General features: G+C 37.8%; 2 protein-coding genes across 4 annotated transcripts in view; one reads left to right on the forward strand and one right to left on the reverse strand.

Moving 5' to 3' along the window:
- Positions 1-12,381, forward strand: part of LOC135943392 (dual specificity tyrosine-phosphorylation-regulated kinase 2-like) — a 46,972-nt gene extending 34,591 nt beyond the window's left edge. For 2 of the 3 annotated variants that reach the window (XM_065489897.1, XM_065489896.1), the window contains exons 3-12: positions 2,039-2,209; positions 3,006-3,261; positions 3,962-4,250; positions 4,346-4,366; positions 4,896-5,048; positions 5,117-5,255; positions 6,146-6,317; positions 7,258-7,401; positions 7,504-7,633; positions 9,402-12,381. In XM_065489897.1, the coding sequence (XP_065345969.1) occupies positions 2,039-2,209; positions 3,006-3,261; positions 3,962-4,250; positions 4,346-4,366; positions 4,896-5,048; positions 5,117-5,255; positions 6,146-6,317; positions 7,258-7,401; positions 7,504-7,633; positions 9,402-9,834 (1,908 nt within the window). In that variant the 3' untranslated portion in view covers positions 9,835-12,381. The remainder of the gene's footprint in view (positions 1-2,038; positions 2,210-3,005; positions 3,262-3,961; positions 4,251-4,345; positions 4,367-4,895; positions 5,049-5,116; positions 5,256-6,145; positions 6,318-7,257; positions 7,402-7,503; positions 7,634-9,401) is intronic. The other variant, XM_065489898.1, reaches the window with a different exon arrangement.
- LOC135943393 (pyrethroid hydrolase Ces2e-like) lies at positions 12,377-21,942 on the reverse strand. The gene is made up of 11 exons (XM_065489899.1): positions 21,714-21,942; positions 21,563-21,655; positions 19,238-19,547; positions 18,547-18,732; positions 18,127-18,332; positions 17,506-17,659; positions 16,304-16,497; positions 16,002-16,158; positions 14,282-14,423; positions 14,020-14,228; positions 12,377-13,125 (listed from the first exon to the last, which is right to left on the reverse strand). Exons 1-11 carry the CDS (start codon positions 21,810-21,812, stop codon positions 12,983-12,985), a joined length of 1,893 nt encoding a protein of 630 aa, XP_065345971.1. The 5' UTR covers positions 21,813-21,942; the 3' UTR covers positions 12,377-12,982.
- Positions 21,943-22,419: the final 477 nt, after the last annotated feature.

The following is a 22,419-nucleotide window of genomic DNA, read 5'->3' on the forward strand; positions in this document are numbered from 1 at the left end:
CTGCGGCAGCAAACAGCAAACGCTCTGGCTCGCGATAAATTTTGCGCATTTTCCTCCCTACGAGTCGATATTTCACTGTTCAATTATGTGGGATTTGGACGGCTTCTTCAAATATTGGACACTTTTCCTCAAAAATTTCTCGGAAAAAATAAATAAACACTTTGAAGCATCAGTTGAGTGGTTTTTCCTGTTAGTGTTTGAAATGAATATGAATGGCAAATTGATTTTTATCCCTTACCTAAAATATTCTCTAAAAATTTAATTCCTGCGAAATAAATAAATTAAGGAAAGAGCTAAAATTTTCACGAGGTGTCTTTTAGTTAAATTTCAAATATTCCAAACACGATAATTTTCAAACAGTTAAAAATTTTGGCGAACTGATTAGAAAATAAATGTTTGATTTGTTTCAAAATCGAGTTATGCTGTTTTGAATTTTTTTTTAATTTTAAATGGTTAACATTTACGAAAAATGATCCAGTTTTGATAAATCAAACATTTTCAAATAACACAGCTCGTCAAGACTACTCAATAAATGGGAATTTTATAATTTTTGGAAAGTCATTGGTGTAGCTAGCGCGAAAATTTGAATTTTTCAGGAAGCGTTTTCAAAAAACCAAACTTTATTTTCGCTATCGGTAAAAAAATGACATGCCAGAAAATTGGCAGGTGCTGTAATGGGGAAAACCAGAATAGTACCAGCTTTCAGGCTCGTTCACCTATATCAGTCCTGGGTGGATCCACTTTGATTTGGTTAAATGTTAAAATGTTAAAATAAATAATTCAGCATGCGGAAATATCACTTTACACTTGACATTTGAGATTCAATGGCATGGTCGGACTCCTTGTGTAACCTGAAATATCGCAACTGGCGGAGAATTACGCTCCCAAGCTCCAAATGAAATAATCGATCCGTCTAAATTCCACATCAAATAATTATTATCCACCTCTGCGCGCGCATGTGTTTCAAAGAACCCTTTCGGCCTCAGCCATGGCCCAACCTTTTCCCTTCGTCTTCTTCGATTTTTCCTTTTATCTCGACAGCTCTCATTGCGGCTTTTTCTTCTTTCAAATGTCGAAAGTTGGCCCGCGGTATTGATTTGCGTGAATATTTTAACGCTCCGCCGACAGCACACACGGAAAAACCGCCCGCGCGACATGCGTGCCTCGCAGGCTGCATAGCATTCGCGCTCGCTTGCATGCCCAACGTTGCACAACCCAGCCTTAGGAAATGTTTCCCTTTCGCAGTCTCGGTGTTAATGAGCCTTCTGAGGACAACGGCTCTCGGGGGAAAAGAGCCGTTAGTGCAGTTAGGAAAATAAAGCTTCCAGGGGCGAAATTTAGATGAGATCAACTGCGTAGGAATAGGAATGACTGCTTTCCCAGGAGAAAACGTTTCGGAGTTGCTGACAGACGGTTTTTTACACAATCTTCGCTCGTTTGGTTAAATCAACTGTTTTTTTTCTTTTCGTGTTGATAGTCTAATTTCATAAGGATGTGCAAATAAATTATTTCTGTCTAATTAACCGTACATTTAGTTTTTTGCACGAATCAAGCAAGTTAGGCAATTTTAAAATCAAATATTTTGCTTGATTTTTGCCTCACAATTGAATTTTTAGTGAGATAAATTGTCCCTATAGGAAGATATTATTTTTATTTTGAATAAATGTTTGGTTTTAATCATGTTAAGGTGATTTAAAATTAAGAAACATATTTTCTGCCTAGAAAAGGAACGGAATATTTAAAAAAATTGTTCACTTAGAGTTTTCGGGTTCCTGGAATAATTGTTTGAGCTCGTATAGCCCCAGAAAATATCCAAATTACCAGGAAATCGTCTGAATTTTCATTAAATTTGTCTTACTTAAAAGAAATAAAAAAACGTTGAATTTTGACTGTCAAGACTATAAGTTGATCCATCTAAATTTCAAACCTTTCTAAAACGCTTCATCATATAAAAGCCCATCATTTTCATCATCCAATCTCTCATTACACGGTCCAGTGCAATCTCGGCATATTCAAAGTTCCATCTCTTTGCTTACAGAATGCAAACAGCGGGCAGCAGCAAAAGCAGCAGCACAAGGAGATAATCGAATACGCGACCATCGGGCGTTCGCAGGGCCCGAAAGTGCACCACTCGTCCACCGCTTCCCGCCTCTCGCACATCAGCTCCAAAAGCGTGGGCACCAACAGCCTCTGCGTCGGCACCGACCAGGTCAGTAGCGTAAGTTTGCACTCTGCTCTTCTCACCCCCATCAAAACTTTGCTGCGTCATCACCGTAAAATAATAATTTCATTCCGCCTTAAAGGCGAAAAGGGCTACAGTAGTTAATCAGATGATGATGGAGCCGGAATTTTGCATTCGTCGAGACTGGCGAGGGTTCTGATTTTACGACTTATCTCATTAAAATTTACTTCATTTGGGAGCAAAAACATCCGTGCTAGTCGAATTTCAATTAGTTTTAAAAAAGGAAAATTAGAAATTTTTTCGATTAATCCTTTGATTCCTGGATTTGCTCAGAAAATTTTTGGTTTTTCCAGTCTTTCGAATTTCTCACATTTTTTGTTGCCTTCCGGAGAACTCTTTAATCATTTCGCTATTATTTTTTAACCAATAAATCAATCCAAACAGCTCAAATCTTACTCTAAAAAATGGGGATTAAAATCATTTCTTAGCTTCAATTCATGATTTTGAACAAAATTGCATATAGATTAAAAAATTGCTTGAACGTCCTGGCCTGGCAGTCGCCATCTTGCCTGTGTGAGGAGACAAGACGCAAACAAATCCCATTCTTTGACGCAATATTGTTGTCGTCAAAACGTTAAAATCAGAAGTGTTTTGTTTCCGTTAAAGTAGTTTTTCAATCCAATATACCACCTCCTGTTCCTTAATATATCCGAAGCTTACTTAATAAAGCATACACAATATGGAATTACTTGAAATAGGATTCCAAATTTTATTGCGAATACCCAAGAAGATCTTACAGAATTTCGCGCTTTTTTGCATTCAGAAGACTCACGAGCTTTCGGGAGCACCAGCGTCGGCAACCCTGAAGCAAGCCGGCTGTAAAATGGGCGGCAACAACAACAACCAGAAGCTGGACAACCACCAGCAACTGTCGCCGAACAACAACTCGACGCACTGCAGCAACAAAAGCACCTCGACGTCGCCCTCCCTCGAGTCATCGCCTCGAAAGAGCTCTGACAGCGGACGCTCGAGTTCGGCCGGAAGCAAGGACGGCACTGTTTATCCCATCTCCTCCGCAGGTAAGAGCTTTCATCTTCTGACTCGCGAATAATGCGCCCAGACGGGATCCCTTTTATCTACTCAAGAGAGAGAAAATATGCTCTCGCAAAGAGATTATTTCTGGGAGTACACTCAACCACGAGATGAAAATAGTTTGAAACTATTATTCAAGCATTTTTGCAGACCATTATTTTTTTTAACTAAAAGTGCCACATGATAAATTGTAGCAACATTATCTCGAAATTTTTAACATTTTAAAGAATTTAAATGATATTTATGATAAATATGCAATTTGATAACTATGTTCAGCAAAAATTCTGAATGTCAGAGTGCCATAGGAATTGTTAGCCTTTAAGCGTTGGATAAAAAGAGCGGCCAAATTGTGACATGGCCGCTGATTTTCAGGATGCGCCCGCCTGATTGTTGTTCCTCGCTGATGGCTTGGAAACAAAGGAAAATCCTACAAGCGCAGCCTACAAATTACTATAAACATTTAAGCATCGATTTTAAGCCACCCTGAGCAGTGGTGACGTCATAATGTAATGGCTGTTCTCATTGTCCAGCCTTTGTTTGCTAACGAGCGGGTCGATTCTAAAAATTCCACTTAGAATTTCAGAATTTTTAGCTCATCATATTTCGAATACACATATATTTATGTCACTTATTAATGACTGATTTAAATCGAATTGTTTTATAAAAAAATCGCTGTGCATTTTTCAGAGGCGCTCAAGTTGTATGGCTCGCGACTGACGCAGCACGAGCGTAACGAGATCAACGAGTACCCGCAAGTGTGGTACCTGGGCCTGGACGCGTGCAAAGTGCACCCTGAGGAGAACGGCGCGCAGAACGGTGGCTACGACGACGAGAACGGCAGCTACCACAAGGTTCTGCATGACCAAATCGCCTTCCGCTACGAAATCCTCGAGGTCATCGGCAGGGGCAGCTTTGGGCAGGTCATCAAGGCGCTCGACCACAAGACCAACACATACGTCGCCATCAAAATTATCAGGTAAGCTGATCCCATATTTGATGTTGTTTTTTTAATTTTAATTTTATTTGTTTTTATTTTCTTCTTTTGCGAAACACTTTTTCCCTCATTCGCAGAAATGAGCAGGGCGACGAACAGTAACTAACATGTTTTGTCCGCTTTGTTTTTATGTTGCTCTTAGAGTGCTAGAATTTTATTTTTGCAAAAAGGTTTTTTGATTGATATTTATTTCAAATAATTGCTATGATATCGGTCGTTTAACTATAATGGATAATCGATTTGAATTTAGGATTTGGTGTTTTTAATTTTTAATTGATAGTTTTAGAACTTGACAGGTTAAAATTGCAATTTAAATATACATTTGACGACCTGATGATATTTTTAACATGGGGGTTCGTCGTAGAGAAGACAAGTGCCGTTGTTTTACAAGATTTCATTTATTTTCCGTTTTGTATTTTTGTAATTTTGTTTTTTGGCTTGACAAAAACCATGGTATAAGTTGTCAGTTTTAGAAAAAAATAGCGTCTTTTTGCAATAACTATATTTCAAAGATCTCAAGACTACGCAAATCAAAAGACCTTTTTGTTTTGAACGCTAATATTTAAGTGACGATGGAAAATAATTGTGCAGGATATACTATAACCCAATATGCTGCGATTTTGTTAGGAATAAGAAGCGATTCCACCACCAAGCGTTGGTCGAGGTCAAAATCCTAGACCATTTGCGCAAGAAAGACCGAGAGGGCACCAACAACATCATCCACATGCTCGAGTACTTCTACTTCCGGAACCATTTATGCATCACGTTCGAGCTCATGAGGTGAATTTCTATTACAGTCTCTGAATGAAACCGAGTCTTATGGACGACAATTTTTATGTTTCATCCAGTTTGAACCTGTACGAGCTGATCAAGAAGAACAACTACCAGGGTTTCAGTCTCAACCTGATCCAGAGGTTCACCAAGTCGCTAGTTCATTGTCTCCGACTTTTGTACCGCGAGAATATCATCCACTGTGATTTAAAGCCGGTAAGTGAAGTTTCTTTTATTATTGAAATTCAAAATGGTAAATTGAGTATATTTCCTTGGTAGCCTTTGGGCAGTTGTGTCTTATTCTGGTATTTTTCTAGACCTTTGTATATTTTCAATTAGGATTGCCTGTCCATCTGGCAATTTTTTGTGAAATATTTTTCAAGTATCTTTTATTTATTTATCTTAAAGGTATAATTTTTGAGGGAATAAACTTGCTAGGAATTTTGTCGCACTTCTTGAAAGATTATTTAAATTTAAATAAAAAGTTGAGGAACATCACAAAAATGTAAGCGTAACTACGTAAATATCTGGATCATAACAAATTTCTACAATTTTGATAGTGATTCTCTGCTCTAACTCGTTGCCGGTCTTTGCCATTTAAAAAAATCATAGTGGCAATAAACGTTTTAAAAATAATCGTAAAAATAGAAAGAAAAAAAACCAAATACTGGTTACGATTTTTTTAATTGTGTTATTTAACCTGGAGGAAAAGTATAATTATAATTGCAATACCACACTGAATCTCATGTTATCTTTTTCAAGAAAAGAGATCCTAAGTCATACTATTCTAATTTTGAAATATCTGCAATTTATTGATGAATTCCACCTTTATTTACTCGCGTTTTCTTCCGCTCGTGGAAATATCATAACACACACATCTCCACATTCACTTTCTATGGTAATGCAACTATTATTTGCGAGTAAAATTGAACCTCGAGCACTGCTTCTCCAATGTCACGGAAAAAAACAAAGTAAATTGGATTACCACAGCTTTTGCAAGCTCTCGTTTCTGGCTTCTCCGATGACTTATTCGCCTTGCACCCAATTATTTTCGGAATAGAGTTTCGCATCGAGTAATGGATTTTTTTCTTTTCTCATTTTCTCAGGAAAACGTGTTGCTGAAGCAAAGGGGCAGCACGGGCATCAAGGTGATTGATTTCGGCAGCTCGTGTTACACCCACCACCGGGTGTTCACCTACATCCAGTCGCGCTTCTACCGTTCTCCGGAGGTGATCTTGGGCCTCCCCTACGGCACCCCGATCGATATGTGGAGTCTTGGTGAGACATCTGTTTCAATTTTTACGGCCTCTCCTTGAAGCCGGACAACCGCTGCCGCTGCTGCTGCTACTTATTTGCCTAGCTGCGTACACACGCCGCACGTTGTCGTCGCGAGACAAAACTCGTGTGTGTGTGTGCGCGCTTCGGCGGCGGACCTTAATTGCTCTCTGCCAAATTTTTTTGTCTTTTTTTACGTGCGAAAGTTTACCAGGGAACTGTTGTCCGGGTTCTTTTACTAGCTGGCGTTAAGGCGGATACGAGTTTGATATTTTTTTCTTCGAATCGATTTGATCTGCCGGAGGTCATAGCACTCTCTTTTCATGACATTTGCGGAAATCCAACTTTCCTGGCTTCTTTTTGACCTATATACCAGGAAAACCTTTTTTCGGGGCTTATAGAAATCAGAACCGTAGAAAATGCGTCAGCTTTATTTAGGATTTTTGCTCTTTCAAAGTTCGAATTTTTTCAGTACATTTTTATCGGCATATTAAAATATAGAAGCTAACTCTCATCGAAGAAACTTGTGAGAAATAATAGTTATTTTGCTCGTCTTATCTTCGACCTTTGGTTTAAGCTATAAAAATTCAATAATTAACAAAATAGCCTCCCTCCTTTTTTAAAAAGAAGAAATATAATAATAAGTTAATAATTAATTTTAATTAAAAAAATCACATTCTAAATTTCACTCATAAATATTTTTGCCCAAATTTCCGTCATTGACTTATTACATGCTTGAATTTTTAAATATGAATTCAAAATTAACAAGGATGCTCTTGTCATACATGAATAAGTGATCAAAATTTTCTTCTTTTTTAGTTACGTACCGAAAACGTGGTTCTGCGAATAAAAATTCACAAGTATCAACATTGAAATCCCCAAAATAATCCTGAAATAAAATTTTTTGAACAAATTTTAATCAAAACCAAAATTGCCGTTCCAGGTTGCATTCTGGCCGAGCTGTACACAGGTTACCCGCTGTTCCCCGGCGAGAACGAAATGGAGCAATTGGCCTGCGTGATGGAGATTCTGGGCCTGCCGCCAAAATCGGTCTTAGCCGCAGCTACCAGGAGAAGGCTGTTCTTTGGCAAGTATTCTCTCTCCTTTTGTGGCCGCGTATAAAACCGACGAAAACGACTCAAATTTGTGGGGCGACCCTAATGGCTGTGGTCTACGCATTGTTTTGCAGATTCGAAAGGGCAGCCGCGCTGCATCACGAACAGCAAGGGCCGCAAGAGGAAACCGTCGTCCAAGGACTTGAGCTCGGCCATTCGCTGCAGTGACAGGCTTTTTGTCGATTTCATCAGTCAATGTTTAGAGTGAGTATAAAGAGCTTCTCTTCCCGCTGTCATGCCCCATTCACATTCGAGAATTGATAGATTGCCTTTTCAACTTCAATTAAACTGCCTTTGCGATGCACTAGCTTGTTCTTGTGAACGCGGCGCAACCTGTGGAACGCGCGTTGAAAGCAGGCAAAGCATCGATCGTCTCTGTGGACTGTCTGCACTTAAACTGTCTTTCTGCCAAATTGATTGATGTTTTATCATGCAAATTGAAACCCTTGTTTCGTACCAAAAATCGTTACAGCTCCAGTTCCACCGTCATTGTGCTCACCTATTATATATATACTGAACGCACGGGCTTTTGTGGCTCATGAATTATCGTTCAATTCACAGCGCCAGAACGGTACCTCCTTTGAGGCCTTGCCAGTCCAATTTAGTCCAGAGGCTTAACAAATCTCACAGACGTATTACGTCTGTGAAATTAATGAGGCAGAGTTTTTGTATGTCACTTTGTGGTATTCTGAATGTTTTTTGTTTGGTCAGAATATAAAAAATTTCGTTTTGAATGAAATAATAGAATTTAAAGCAAAGTGATATATATTTAAACAAAATTTAAAATATTTCTTCCTCTAACTCTGAGGAATTTTTTTCCAATTTGTTTTTAAAAATGATTCGGAATCGGTCTGTTGGTGAATTTCCACAGCCTCCAGCGCGAACGGGTAGAATTGAAACTCTTCAATTCAGCAAAGCCATTATATATAAAGTCCCATCATCAGAAATGGAAATTAATTTTGTCTGTTGGATATTTTTACTAAGCTTTGCAGACCATAGCATTTTTTACAGTCATGAAATTATGATTTAAAAAAATGTTTTTCCTCAAACACCTATAACAGTAAGCGATCAAAACGAAAAAAACGGCTGTAAAAAGCAGAGAGAAAATGAGCATACTATTTTTAGACGCCGGATTTCCTTGCATAACTGTATGATTATAAATTTCTCAGCCGAGTTTATCATGCTTTTTGTGGTAGAAAAATTAGAATTTCATTAAATATAGCTTTAATTCGATTTATATATAAAAAATAAGGCTGTGAAATAAGACGGTTAACGGTTTTTCAGATCTTCCAATCGTTGCGGGACGGTCAAATAAGCACAAAGCTATTTAAATCATATCAAACTGCAAAAACAGTCTAAAAGCGTCTTATTTCGTTGAAAACCGTGGAAAGAAGTTTTTAATTTTGGCTTGGATTCATTTTTAGCGGAATTTATTCAGTTTTTTCAATTATAAGATACATTTTTCATGCGAATGTAGTTTTTTTTACAGTTTCTTACATCTGTTTAAAAACAAACGTAACTTTCCTCCTTTTTGGTTTAAATATTTTAGGCCGTTTTTATTTGCAGTTTACTCTTTCCAGCTAATTGGTATTTTTTTGTTTTTAATTTTCAAATCTATGCAGTGTGAAAACTTAACGTCTTGTTTGACTTTTTGGTAATGCAAAAAGTATATCCTAAAACCAAATTAAGGTTCAGGTATGATAAAAAAGGGTTCAATTTCACTCTCAAAAAATAAACAGCCCTTATTTGTTTCAATTTTTCGGTTGAGATTGGAAATTTTTGGTACAGTTCTCCTTGAAAATGACGAATTTCTTAACAAATGGACAAAAAAACGAAAGAATTTACTGCAATCTTGTTTTAATTGGGCTAAAACGATGTCTCGAAAACCGTCTAATTTGTACGGGAAAAGTCTTAAAAATATTTTATTGGTCTTATTAATTACTGACAAAATTTCAATAATTTTGTGTCGTAGGTGGGACGCGAGCAAGCGGATGACGCCGGACGAGGCGAGCAAGCACCCGTGGCTGAACCAGAGCGGTAGCGCGCCATTCGAGTTCCAGCGGTGCCAGTCGCAGGAGGCGGCCACTCCGAGCCACAAGGCGAGCAGCTCTGCGGCCGCCTCGGCGGCCAACAACCTGTCGTCAACGCGGTCCGAGTCGGACCTGCCGGGCAGCGTGCTGCCTCCGGCGCCGCCGCCGGTCGGCGAGGCGTACTCGCTCTACCGCGTCTACCGGGGCACCCGCAAGGCGCCGGTCTCGTCCAAGGAGCGGCTGTCGTCGGCCGACGCCGCCACTGAGCGGCGCCGCGGCGCCGCCAGGGTCGGCAGCGGCATGCAGCGCGAGAGCTCCCTGCCCGAGAAGAGCAGCCTGACCGACTCGGGCACCTTCCTGCCGCCCATCCTCTGAACGCACCCGGCGGCTTAGATTCATTGGGGTTCAATTGTAACAAAAAAAGAAAGAAATAATGCTGTTGTTCGCTCCGAGCACATATCACGGGAGGATTCTATACTCGACTCTTTCGGTTTCGGAAGATCTCTGCTCCCGCGAAAGGCAGGCAGGCAGCCCCCTCTTGCTCAATTATCAACTTGTCGTGTGCACGCACGTGCAGGAGGCGTCCCGATATATTGCGCCATGTTTAGTCAGACAAATCGCGGTAGGGGATTAGTTTCGAAATATAAATATCTAAGAGGTTAGATACTGTGCAGTCCTAAGCATAATCCGCTCCGAAAAGTTGGTTGTTTTCAACGCGGCTTCAGTTCATAAACTGATTTCCTACACCTTTTAGAAGATCTCGATGAAAGAAAAATGTGTAATCGTAGGAAATTGACTGTATTAACATAAATGGGGGGACAATTCACGAGTCGCGCAGACATGGCCGCTGCTGGGGTCTTGAGCTCGAATGTGGCGATTGGTGTCCTAACTTTTGCTCTAAAAATAATTTTTAAACAGCTCAAACTTAAACCGCAGTTAGGATTCCCTAGCAGCCGCCATCTTGCCTGTCTTGCTGACATAAAACAGCTCCCATTGATGATTGGACTATACACACCTCGTTAAATTCCTTTTAAAGTGGATCTTAACAGGAACAAAAATTAGAATCGAGCAATTGGTGTCCTTAAATATATCTGTTGATTTAGCAAATATGCGCGTTTAATAATCAAAACAGGACCGAGCCAGAAATAAATTCCAGGTTTTACCTAATTTTTCGAAATTATTAAAGGCTTTGTCATTTTTTTGCATGATTTGGATTTCTCTATGCAAATTTCAATGGAAACCTGTGTTTCATTTTTATCAATTTCCCAATTTTAGAGAGAATATTTAAATTTAAGAAAAGATCCACTTTGGGAGCGACATAGTATCTATCCACTTTTTGTATCGGACCGAAAAATATGTCTCAGGCAGGAATCGAAACGGTATCTTAAATAGATTGTAATATATTTAACTGTTTTTAAACTATCTTCCCGAGAAAGCGCAGTCCAACCGAAATTGAGCAGTTTACGCACAGAAGACGCGCGGAGAGTAGTTCCTCCGCCCCCCGCCCGAATATAAATATCGCTCTCTGGATATGTGTAACGAGTAGAATTTTTGTGATGTACCCGCGCGCGAACTCTGTTCCAAGTGTTTCTATCTCCTTTTCCACACTCACAAACTCACTCGGATGGTTGGATCTTCTACCGTGTCACCTGCTCTTTCTGTTCTTTTGCAATAATTGTAGAATAATACATATTATATCTCTCGATCGAATATACTGTTTTGCTGTTGCTCATTTTGTAAGGACGCATCCATCGATGTTGTAAATCTGTAAGTTGGCAATTTCACTGCGAATCGACATCTCAATACTGAGAACCTCGTCGTCTCTTTTTAAACTAATATTTTGCTTGAATTGTCTCGAAGTAACTATAAACATAATTAATTGTTAACTACTGTAGAACAACAATAACACACAACGCGAGCGCAGGTTCTGAAATGACGCGTGGAAGGGCCTAAAATTCGTGTTGTAATAAAGAAAACCTCCTTTTGTACCAACATTGTGATACCAGCCAATCGAGGCCACTTCATGCGAATTTGTACACACGTTATTTCGATCATTTGTAGCCGAGTTTTAGAACTTCTCTAAACAAGCAAAAATACGAAACCCGACCTTGCCCCGTTGACCAACTTTTTGTGATCTGTCAGAGGATATGTTCATTGTTTATTTTTTCTAAGTCAGGTTAATAGAACACTTTTCTCCCTCCGTTTCGTTTGAAGCTTATTTTTGTGAATGAGAATGCTCAATTAATCAAAACTGTCAAGTAGAATATTTGTATTTTCGGTCAGCGCAGCAAACTAACTAACTTTGAGTCATAAAATTCGTGGCTGAAAATCTTGAGAAGAGCACCTAGTGTTTTTTGTTCTGTCTAATTTTATTTTTACTCACACGCAATCATACTATTGTACTAACATCATACTGTAAAGACTAAATTTTTTACTTTTGAAGCAAAAGATCTCATGTGTCAGTATGAGTTGCTGTCTACGGTTAATTAATTGAAAATCAATTCTACGCGATTGATTGTCCGTGTCTCATCCTATAATATAGTAACTGTGTATATAAAATATTAGCGCAGGATCAACACACGCGGCGGGCGGCTCTTTTTAAAGCAAAGGCGCACGCAGACACACACACGTTAATATTCGTACTTTTAATAAGGGTCTTTACTTTTAGCGAGTAAGAGAGAGAGATTGTAAAACCTTTAGCGTTAACATTAATCAACTGAGAGCTATGTTGCGGTGAGATGATAACGAACTCTGCCAGAAGGGAATCGACGACAACCGAGATTTAAAAATCAGAAAAAAACACCGTACTGGAATTAAGGACTTCTTTGATGAGAAAGACTGTGATAGATTATATAAAAATGCTTGTGAAATTTTAATTGGAATCCTTCTTGGCGACATTAAATAAATACCCATGTACTCAAATTGTATGGCCATTTTATTTTACAAATTTCCTAACACTAAAAAACAACGTTTAAAAAAGTTAGACGAAAAACTTTGAACATTATTACCACACTATTTGATTATAAATTAAAACTAGCTACATAATAGAGTCGAAATTTCACAGGTTGGAAGACAAAATTGTTTTGATTCAACGAAAATCAGTTTTTACCAGTAGATTGCGTATAACATGAGACCACATCGTTGAAAATTTAAAAAAAAAAATGAGGGGTGATTGAATTTTGAATTTGAATTCATCTCCCAGCGCCCGGTCGAGTTTACACCAAGGCTAAACTTTCAATTTTGGTATTTAACTCTTGTATTATCACACAATCTACTACATAAATTTTAATTTCTGGTTTAATTTCAGCCAATTTGTCCTCCAGCCTTTGACATTTCGTCAGGTAACAAAATAAGATTATTTAAAATAGATACAAAAATTATTTACACTTCTTTCCATTTCTATCACACTTGGCGTCCGTTCGTCTTTAAAAAACTAAAATCTGTAGGAGGTGAGGTTGTAGCGCCAGTTGGACTCGATCGGGGGAGGAGGTCGCTCGGGGATTTCCTCGCCCCGGTCCTCATGTCAGAAGGCGTCCTCGGCGTTGTCTCGGTAGCGTCCGTAGCGACGCTTCATCACCATCAGGGTGACGACCAGAAGAACACCAAGCCCCAGACACAGCACTCCCAAAACCAAGGTGGTGCTTTTGTAGCCTACACTACTTCCAACTGCAAACAAATATTGTATTTTAAATTAGGTGATGAATTTTGCATAGGTTCCTGAACTTTAATTTTATCACAAACTTTTAAAAGTTTTTAAATTCAATTTTTTTATACAAATTTGATCTCATTCATAGAAATTGACTTAATTTTTGCTTCAAATACCACTACTTCCTGCCACAAAATTATTTTTCAATGCTGGAAATCAAATTTTGGAGGCTAAAAACTAGAGAAAAAAAAATTATTGAAAGAAAGAAAATATTTTTAATGAAATGGAATTTGATCATTTTAAGCTAAGTCAACTTCATGTCTAGGCAAGAAGCTAGAAGTTTCTTTCATCAGAAAAAAAATCGAGTCAAAATGTAAGGATATCACATTTTGATGCCAAGATATTTATTATATTTTTATGACTTTGAATTTCAGTTTCTCACCTTGAAATATATTAATTAAGGTAAAAAATTTTAATCAAATATCGAGTTTTTACTCAGAGAAATATTATAGAGTGCGTAGCCTACTTGATTACAATTTTGATTGCAAATCTACAAAAGCAACATTAGGGGCAAGAAATAAATACATAACATTTTGCTAAAAAGAAGTGCAGAGAAACTGAAAATCTAAAAGCTACTATATTTTATAATTGAAGATATTAAATTTAGAGCCAAATAATAAAAAAAAAATGAAAAATGCCTTATTGAATAACTCAAATTTGGAGGTAGATATTATTTTCTAGACAAATATTTGGTTGATAAAAAATATGACAGGAAATTTAAGTGTTAATATTTACTATTATGATGTTGAAATATTATTTAATGAACTATCAAGAGTACAATTTTTCAAAAACCCAATAATTTCTCCCATGAAAAATCTCAATAGTCTTTTATAAATAATGTTAAGAAAATCAACCTTGTGTAATCTGGATAATTTGCTTCTCAGTGGTTATTTCCGGATGCAGAGCGTTGAGCTTGGGCAGCAGGTTGTTCCACAAGGAGACACCCTCGCTGGGCAGCGGCTCTGTCCGCATCTGCTGGTTTTCCATGCTGAAGAAATTGCCCTCGGTCGGCAAGTAGCGGGGCCATGCGGTGCTGTAGCCGTACGCGTTTGGCGTTGGATTTCTACACACCCCAAGAAAATGTACTCTCATCTAAAAGAGAGAAAAAAGTTATACCCTTGTCTGATGAAGTTGAGCCAGAAGCGGCGGACGGCGTTGGTCACCCGGTCGTTCGCCACTGACCAATGCTGCCGTCCCAGAACTTTGGCCAGCAGTTTCTGACCCATGAGGATTATCAGGTCTGTGCCGTAGGAGGCGCCTGTACAAATAAATTTTTTAATTATGATGCGTCTCATTATTAATATAAAAACCACTCGCACACAATAAATTATAAACTTTAATTAAAAATTGTGAATTTAACACAACTTTTAATTCAAGCGTCTATTTATAAATCCTATAAGCCTTGGAATTTTCAGTTCATTGACTGTTTTTCTCCGCAACTGGCTACATTAATTTAATTCTGGTTTCAAATATTAATTTTAAAACGATATAATATAGACAATTTTATCAAAAACTGACTGATTTTTTTATAATTAATCATCTGCAATGCTGATCTGAGCAAACACGATTGTGAATATTCAAAAACTAAAGAAATTTACGAAACTCACACTTTCCTAGTTTTTTGTCTTCCCAAATTAAATGAACTTTTATTTTAATTAGCATTAAATATTTTCGTCATTGAAAAGATTCCCGAAGCAGCTATGTAGTATATATAGCAATCATAGTTTTTATAGAAAAATTTTATTAAACATATTGCACACCTGGAAGTAAAAACCAGGGCAAAAAACCTGGTATATTGCTGAGAGACATTAATGTTTGATGTTGTAAAACCTTGAAATTAAATTTATGTCATCAATTTTTGCTACCACTGTCATCACGAAATTTGTTTTGAATTGAAATTTTCAGACTTTTTTCTGAGTATAAATGGGTCATTTTTTCAATCTAAGCTAACAGAATGATTATTGCTGGAAGAAGAAAAAGAAATCCTATATATAAAATATTATTCTTTACCGTAAAGATAAGATGTAGTCATGTTTCTGTTAATTTTCTCTGTTTTTAACTGAAATTTAACAATTTGAAGCCCAAATTAAAGCTTGGGAAATATTTCAGACAGCAATAAATTTATTTTTGAATTATTTACTGCCCATATTACAATGATGTTTTTTTAAATTTAATAATGAAACCACCTGGAAGTGACCTAAATGTTTTTCTTTAAAAAAACTAAAAACCTGTTAAAGAGGAATGATACTGGAAAAGCCTGGAAAATGCTTGTTGCCAATACATAAACTCGTCCCTTAGGATTCAGTTAAAGCCTAAATTGACCTAAGGAGCGCTGTAATTTTTTGAGAAAATCGACTGGAAAGTTAGCGTGCTTTTCAAATGGTAATGGCTGTCTCCTTACTTGAAATCCGATTTAATTTCAAAACCAAGAATTTCCCCAATAAGTGGCATACACAATTGGACAGATCTCGACGAGAGGAATCGGAATATGCCAAGAAAATATGTTCGAGCACTGTAAATTTTGGAGAAAATTGGCAAAATTTGAATTTTCACTGTAGGAAGGTCCTTTTTTATTATTGCAAATTGTTGAACAAATTGTTTATCGTTCAATTTTTTAAGGCATCCAACAATTTAAATAATTTTCAATTGTTGCCCAGTATCATTCCACTTTAAAGATAATTGCATTCCCTAAAGAGATGAAAAAATCTCTAGGAGAAACGAGTAAAATCTAAAATTATCGTAAAAACTGACAAATTATATATAATACTATTGTATCTTAAATATTCCCAACTTTTAAATGAATCGAGGTGAAGAAATTTTTATTTAATGATCCAACCTGAAGAATTGATGCCGGTTCTGTGAAAAAAATCGGCTCCATCGATGGACGGGAGCTTGCCAAGGTGGTACACGTAGACGGGCTGCGAGTTCAAGTTCTGGGCCAGCAAGTTGGCGGTTGCGTGGCTCGGAGCGTGATACATGGCGTCCGAGTAAAGCTGTGTGTGGATGTGTGTGATTGTTTGCATAACGAGCATTGTCACGCGATGAGTCGGCAACCGCTATATTTCTCAATAAAAAGCGAAAGAAAGCGATTGTTTGCTCTTTTCGCGTGTGTGATCAATGGCCGTTTTTATTGCTTACCTTGATGATTTGCGCGAGCAGCGCCTCGGCGTCGCCGCTGCGCGCGCGAGACAGGTAGTGGTGACTTACGACTTCCCGGACCAGGCTCTGCTTTTTCTCCAGGCCCATTTGCGTGATCAGCCCGGGAATTGTGACTCGTTCGGCGAAGTTGAGCAGATCCTGGAACCCCTTCTGCGACAAGCCGTTAATCGACGCTGAAACAAAAATCGAAAATTTAATTAAAACGAGGAAAATGGGTTGTCATCATCGTGCACGCGAGCCAATATGAATCTAGTTCATTTTCTTAAAGGCGGGGGACACTTATTTGACAGTTGCACGAGAATTATGTATGCATTTTCAAATATGTCCCAGGGCTCGTTTTGCTAATTTATTTCCTCTAATGTTTTCATTTTTGGGATGTTTGCATGAACCACCAGTCCAAAGTTTCCAATCTAGCACTGTTCCCAATTCTCAAGCAACTAATTGGACACATATTTTAGTAAAAACTTTAAAATAAATTTGATCATTTTGCTTTTTAATGTTTATATTATTACACTCATTAAATTTTAAATTGAATGTAAATTAAAATTGTGAAAAGTAATATTACACTTTTGATTTTATTTATTGAGGAGGGGTTAAAACTACATCTTAAGGGTTTATTAGTTTAATTACCTAGATAAAAATTGTTTGTAAAAAAAACACGTTTGGATACTTCAAAAAATTATCAAAGGTTAAATGATTGTGTGTGGGAGTCGTGCCCTACCATGTGATATAATTTTTCACACGGTTAAAAACTTTTCATGGGTCAATTTCCTGTCAACCTTTTGAAAAATATATTTATATTATGTCTCAAAAGCGAGAGGAACTTGACAAATCAATGGACAACTGCTTAAACCGGGGAAAAATGAAGATTTTCTTTAGAAAAAAAGGTCAATAAACGCTTTAATCATGCTACAAACAATGCATTATATTATAAACTGTCTAAAACTCATATTTTACACCGGAAATCAGCTTCAAAATACAATATTATTTTCCCAAAGAGGCCTAAACTTTACAGCCCTATAGTTATGATAGCATTGGGTTAGGTCAGTATAGCACAATAAATCTCCTATATATTTGTTCATTCACTCGATAAATATATAACAAGTGAAGAAAATCAAATTAACTTCCTCTTATCTTTTTATTTAATTTAAAATAAAAAAGAAAAAGAATTAAGACTGTACCAAGTGCTGCAATGCCGTCGCTGGAAGTGATGCCAAGGAGTATGGGCACGCTGATTTTGGTGAGCGCGGTTCTGCTCTCTTCCGGCAAGTAGCGGTCGTTCTCCGGCAGGAAAGAGTCGCTCACGGGCAGCGGAATTTCGGACCAGTTGCCACCCTAAACTCGCGTAAACACATGTGATTATCAGGTCACACATTCACCGGCTGGAGCAGTCAAGTGTCAAATTTTTATTAACAAAATTTAAAATTAACAGTTGAAATTGAAAATAAATAAAAATCTGGTTAATTAGAGGAAAAAACCGAGGATTTGACAAAACAAGACTAAAAAGTTGTGTTTTGAAATGAACTTCTGGAAAAGAATGAATACTATTACTCTGAAATAGGTTCGATTTGGCTCGGCGAGAGAATTTTTTAAATTGCACAACGGACAACGGAGAAATGATATTTTGAGGTCTCAAAGTTAAACCCGTGGAGAAATGAAAAAAATATGAGACAATCTGCTGGTAAAGAAATATTTCTGCTTTGAATTTCGCAGATTTTTCTTGACCCCATGCCAATTTTGTGCTTCGACCCGTGAAATTTCGTCGCATAAAATTAGAGATAAATTTTACTGGAAACACTCACGTTGTAAAGAGTCTGGAAAGCTTGGAGCAGTTGGTCGGCTGGCACTTTTCTGAGACAGGCCAGCGCGATTCCGACGTTTTGCTTCAAGCAGCCCAGCGACTTTGCGATTTCCCTGGACGCTGCCATTGTGGACGCGGCGCCTTTCTCGCCACCAGCCCACGGCGCTAGGGGAGAACCCGACATTGCGATTATCCGATGGAAAAGCCCTAAAAAATAAATACAGAAATTTCACTTTTAGCAAATTAAAAATTCAATATTATTTCGTTTTTTAGAATTATCTCAGTTGAATAGATAATTTATAGTAAAAAAAGCACAATTTTTTTTAAATTTGATAACAGACGTAACGTGATAAAGTTTAAAAATAAAATTTTGATTTTCTTCAATTAAACACTTATTGAAAATTATCATAGCTTATTTTACCAATGGTTCTGGGTGAGCCGGCATGCAAAAGGGCGCTGGCAGCCCCCGCGCCGTGGCCCACGAGGGTGACAGCGCTGGGGTCACCGCCGAACGCTGCCACGTTTTCTCGCACCCACAACAGGGCGAAGTACTGGTCCAGCAAGCCGTAGTTTCCACGTGCCTCTTTTATTCCCAGGTAGAAGAATCCTAAGAGAAAATTCAAAATTTATAGACTCGTTTTATCTGGTGAAATTTTTAAATGTCGAACGTGATTTGGCGATAGAAATATAATGTTAATTGTAGATTTGATGCACCTAATGTAAGAGCGATGTTAAAATATTTAACTTTTTACAATCTTCTTAGTTCTGAAAAAACCCAATAAAACATAAATCCTGTTTCTAAATTTTAAACATAAATTATTTCTAAAAGAATATTTATTATTATTTAATTAAAAATTAAAATAAAATTAAAAACACATGGTTGATAATAATATATTGTTTATCCTTATGGAATATTAGGTAAAAATAAATTGACAATAACTTATAATTTAATTATAATTTTTAAATGTAAGAAAATTAATTTTTATCTTGGAAAACTAATAATGCCGATTAAAGTCAATGATAAACTTTGCAATAATTTACCATTTTATACTAACAAAAACACTGTTTGACAAAAATGTATCTTAAACTCTCTTATTTTTAATAAAAATTACCAAAGACGTTGAGTCTGTAGCTAGCAGAGACGACGACGATACCCTCGGAGGCGAGTTCTTCGGCAGGAAAACGTCCGGGCCAGCCGCTGACGAACTCGTCGCCCTCAAACAACACGACCACGGGGTAATTACGAAGGCCGCCAGAAGTGACGCTCGGCGCCCACACGTTGATGTAAAGACAGTCTTCGCTGTAGCTTGCGGGAACCGCTAGCCCGGGAAGGTCGCTTGGTGGGTCGAGAATTTGCGGGCACGCTGGTTTGAAGTCGAACGCCTCCAGGGTTGTGTTCCATCTCTTTGCCCTCTCGGGAGTCTAAATTCAGCGTTTAGTAATATTGTGATCTGAGATAAAAATTAAATTGGATTGATTCAGGACAACAATAAGCAGTCAAATTGTTTATATTTACATAAATAATTGGTGATTTCAAATTTAAAGAGGAATGATACTGCAAAAGCCTGGAAAATGCTTGTTGCCAATGCATAAACTCATCCCTTAGGATTCAGTTAAAGCCCAAATTGACCTAAGAAGCACTGTAATTTTTTGAGAAAATTCGCTGCAAAGTTAGTATTCTTTTCAAATGGTAATGGTTGTCTCCTTACTAGAAATCAGATTCAATTTCAAAACCAAGAGTTTGCCCAATAAGTGGCATACACCGTTGGACAGATCTCGACGAGAGTAATCGAAATCTGCTGAGAAATTGTGGTCAAGCACTGTACATTTTGAAGACAACTAGCAAAATTTGAATTTTTATTATAGGAAGGTCCTTTTTATTATTGCAAATTGTTGAACAAATGGTTTATGGCATCCAAACAATTCAAATAATTTTTAATTGTTGCCCTGTATCATTCCACTTAGGTTTAAATCGAATCAAGTGCTATCATAATAAAAATATTTTGTATTTTAACTAAAATGACTAATCAACCTTTTGTTACAAATCTGTCAATTTTAATGTATTTTTTTATAATTATTTGATTCGGGCTTTTTAGTAAAGCAGTGAGGGTTTTATACTTCTATAGAGAATATTAGTAGCCTCATCTCTGTCTGGTTTTACAAAGAAAACAAAAAGTTAAGAACAAAGTTTAATTTTTTCCGGCTCTTGATGATGACATTTTTTATTTATTTATTCGGATTTTTCAGGCCTGAAAAATAATTTTGATGTTCTCGCGAGATAATGAAATCATTTTGTGGCTTTTTAATATCTTATTGTATAATATTTCCGATTCTATCTCCTAATTTGCCAGAAGAAACGTCCAAACCAATCGAAATAATCAATTTTCTGTCGATTCAAAGGAAATTTTAAAGAGTCTTCTGAATTTAATACAAAAATAGGTCCTCTAATTAATTTTAAAATGAAGTTAAAAGTCAAACTTTCTTTCAAAGAAATATGTATGGGTTAAGCTAAAATTGTAAACCATTTCTGGATAAAATTGTATTGTTAGTATTGTTCTGGCTCAGAATTGACCCCCGTCCGGCCGCATTGGCAGCTCAATAATTTCCACTAAACAATTGTTTTTTATAAGACTCCATCTTAAAAGGGGGGAGTAGTGTGGCGCCTTCTCGCCACTACTGTCCTGTATTGCCAGGTGGCAGTACAAAGGTGTGCAACAATCAGTGCACCCTTACTGCACCTTCTCCCCCACTGCACCTTTAAGCCTCGCACGACAGCAGTCGCAACACAATATTCTCTCTCCGGCTAGGATGAGTTTTCGTGCGAGAATGTTCTAGAAACTTTGATCCCGAATTAATAAGACCCGAACTACGGGTCCTGATCCTGATCTTGATCTTAATTACTAAACCACGAGACATGAATAAAAGACGAATTACTACTATGAAGAATACGCATTTCTGTCACGGCTTCCACGTACCCACAGTATCTCTCATTTTTTTTAAAAATTTACTTTATTATACTTGCCCTACAATCTTGGAAAAAAATTCCTAACTATATCTTCTAGAGATTTCATTTTCCTATTCAACATCTCTTAATAAACGCGAAGTCACATTTTCCGACTTTACGCTTCACGCCGAGAGACCTTTTTGCTCTAGTATTTTTCTCAAACGAGGCAAAAGAGTTTCAATGCTAATGAGCTGACACAAATACACAATTTTCTTACGCTATATTAAACATAGAGTTCTGAGTGAGATGAAGGCGTCGTAAAAAACTGCGTATGCAGCATGTTTTGCAAACAAGAAGCGCGTGCTGCATACTCAGCGCCTTGAAAGACGCTCGGCCGGGAAAGATTCCAACATTTCCAGCGGAACTGGAGCGAATTAGCACACGCAGTTGAGCACTTATATAGGTCACAACGTATAAATAAATCTCTACTCACGGAAAAACGCAGGCGTCCGAGCGGAGGCTCGACGTACGGGATGCCCAAGAAGGTGTTGATCGGCGTTCTCGTGAATTCGGCGTATCTCGTCAACTGAATTAAATCAAATTATTCGCAACCAGATAGCTAGCGGATCCAACGGATAATTCACCCCTTTGACGGCGCCCTGCTTGAGCATCACAGTTGGCTCTTGGCCAGAAATTCCGCGCACGAAGCAAACACAAACGAGCACCAAAACACCGAAAGCCATTTTTTTTGGCCGCTAGACGCTGTGAAAGAGGCGAATTTCATGCAGCATGTTGCAACCGTGGGTGCAGGCAGCTCGGACTGAAAGAGATTTGATGGTCCATGCACGCAGGTAAAGCAACGAGCAGCAGAAATAATGGGAGGGCGCGGTGTGACACACAGGAACTGCATGGGTGGAGAGGGAACTGCTCGCGGCTCGGAATTATCATTAAACACGTAAGCGAGCATGTGGTTTGGCATATTATACGCGCGCTCCGCACGGAGGATGCGCTGCTCTAAATCAAAACTTTTGACGGCGCCTAGTCAAGAAGCAAAATGCTCACCTCCCTCGAACTGTTTGCAGCGCACACAGGAAAGCTGGGAGATTTATTGAAGAGAAAAGATTCAACCTACTCTCCGTCATAATATTGTGTACAAATAAAACTCGAATACTGAAAAGCGACGTTTGACCTTCGCAACCTTGGAAGCTGCGGGGGAAATCGCAAAATTTATTGAAAGCAATTAGGTGTGTTTCATTGATTTTATTGCGTATTTTTACTACAGTAAAAAAAGATTGCTAGATAGGGCAAAAAAGGAACAATATTTTACACTATTTAATAGTTCTGAATTTA

Source organism: Cloeon dipterum, chromosome 4 (assembly GCF_949628265.1).
Source record: "Cloeon dipterum chromosome 4, ieCloDipt1.1, whole genome shotgun sequence".
Taxonomy (NCBI): Eukaryota; Metazoa; Arthropoda; class Insecta; order Ephemeroptera; family Baetidae; genus Cloeon; species Cloeon dipterum.

Coding starts and splice junctions, on each gene's coding strand:
- LOC135943393 (XM_065489899.1), bottom strand. CDS start 21,812: ATGGCTTTCGGTGTTTTGGTGCTCGTTTGTGTTTGCTTCGTGCGCGGA. Junction 19,548..21,562: donor TCGGACGCCTGCGTTTTTCC/GTGAGTAGAGAT, acceptor CGCTGAATTTAG/ACTCCCGAGAGGGCAAAGAG. Junction 14,424..16,001: donor AACCGGCATCAATTCTTCAG/GTTGGATCATTA, acceptor TTATTTGTACAG/GCGCCTCCTACGGCACAGAC.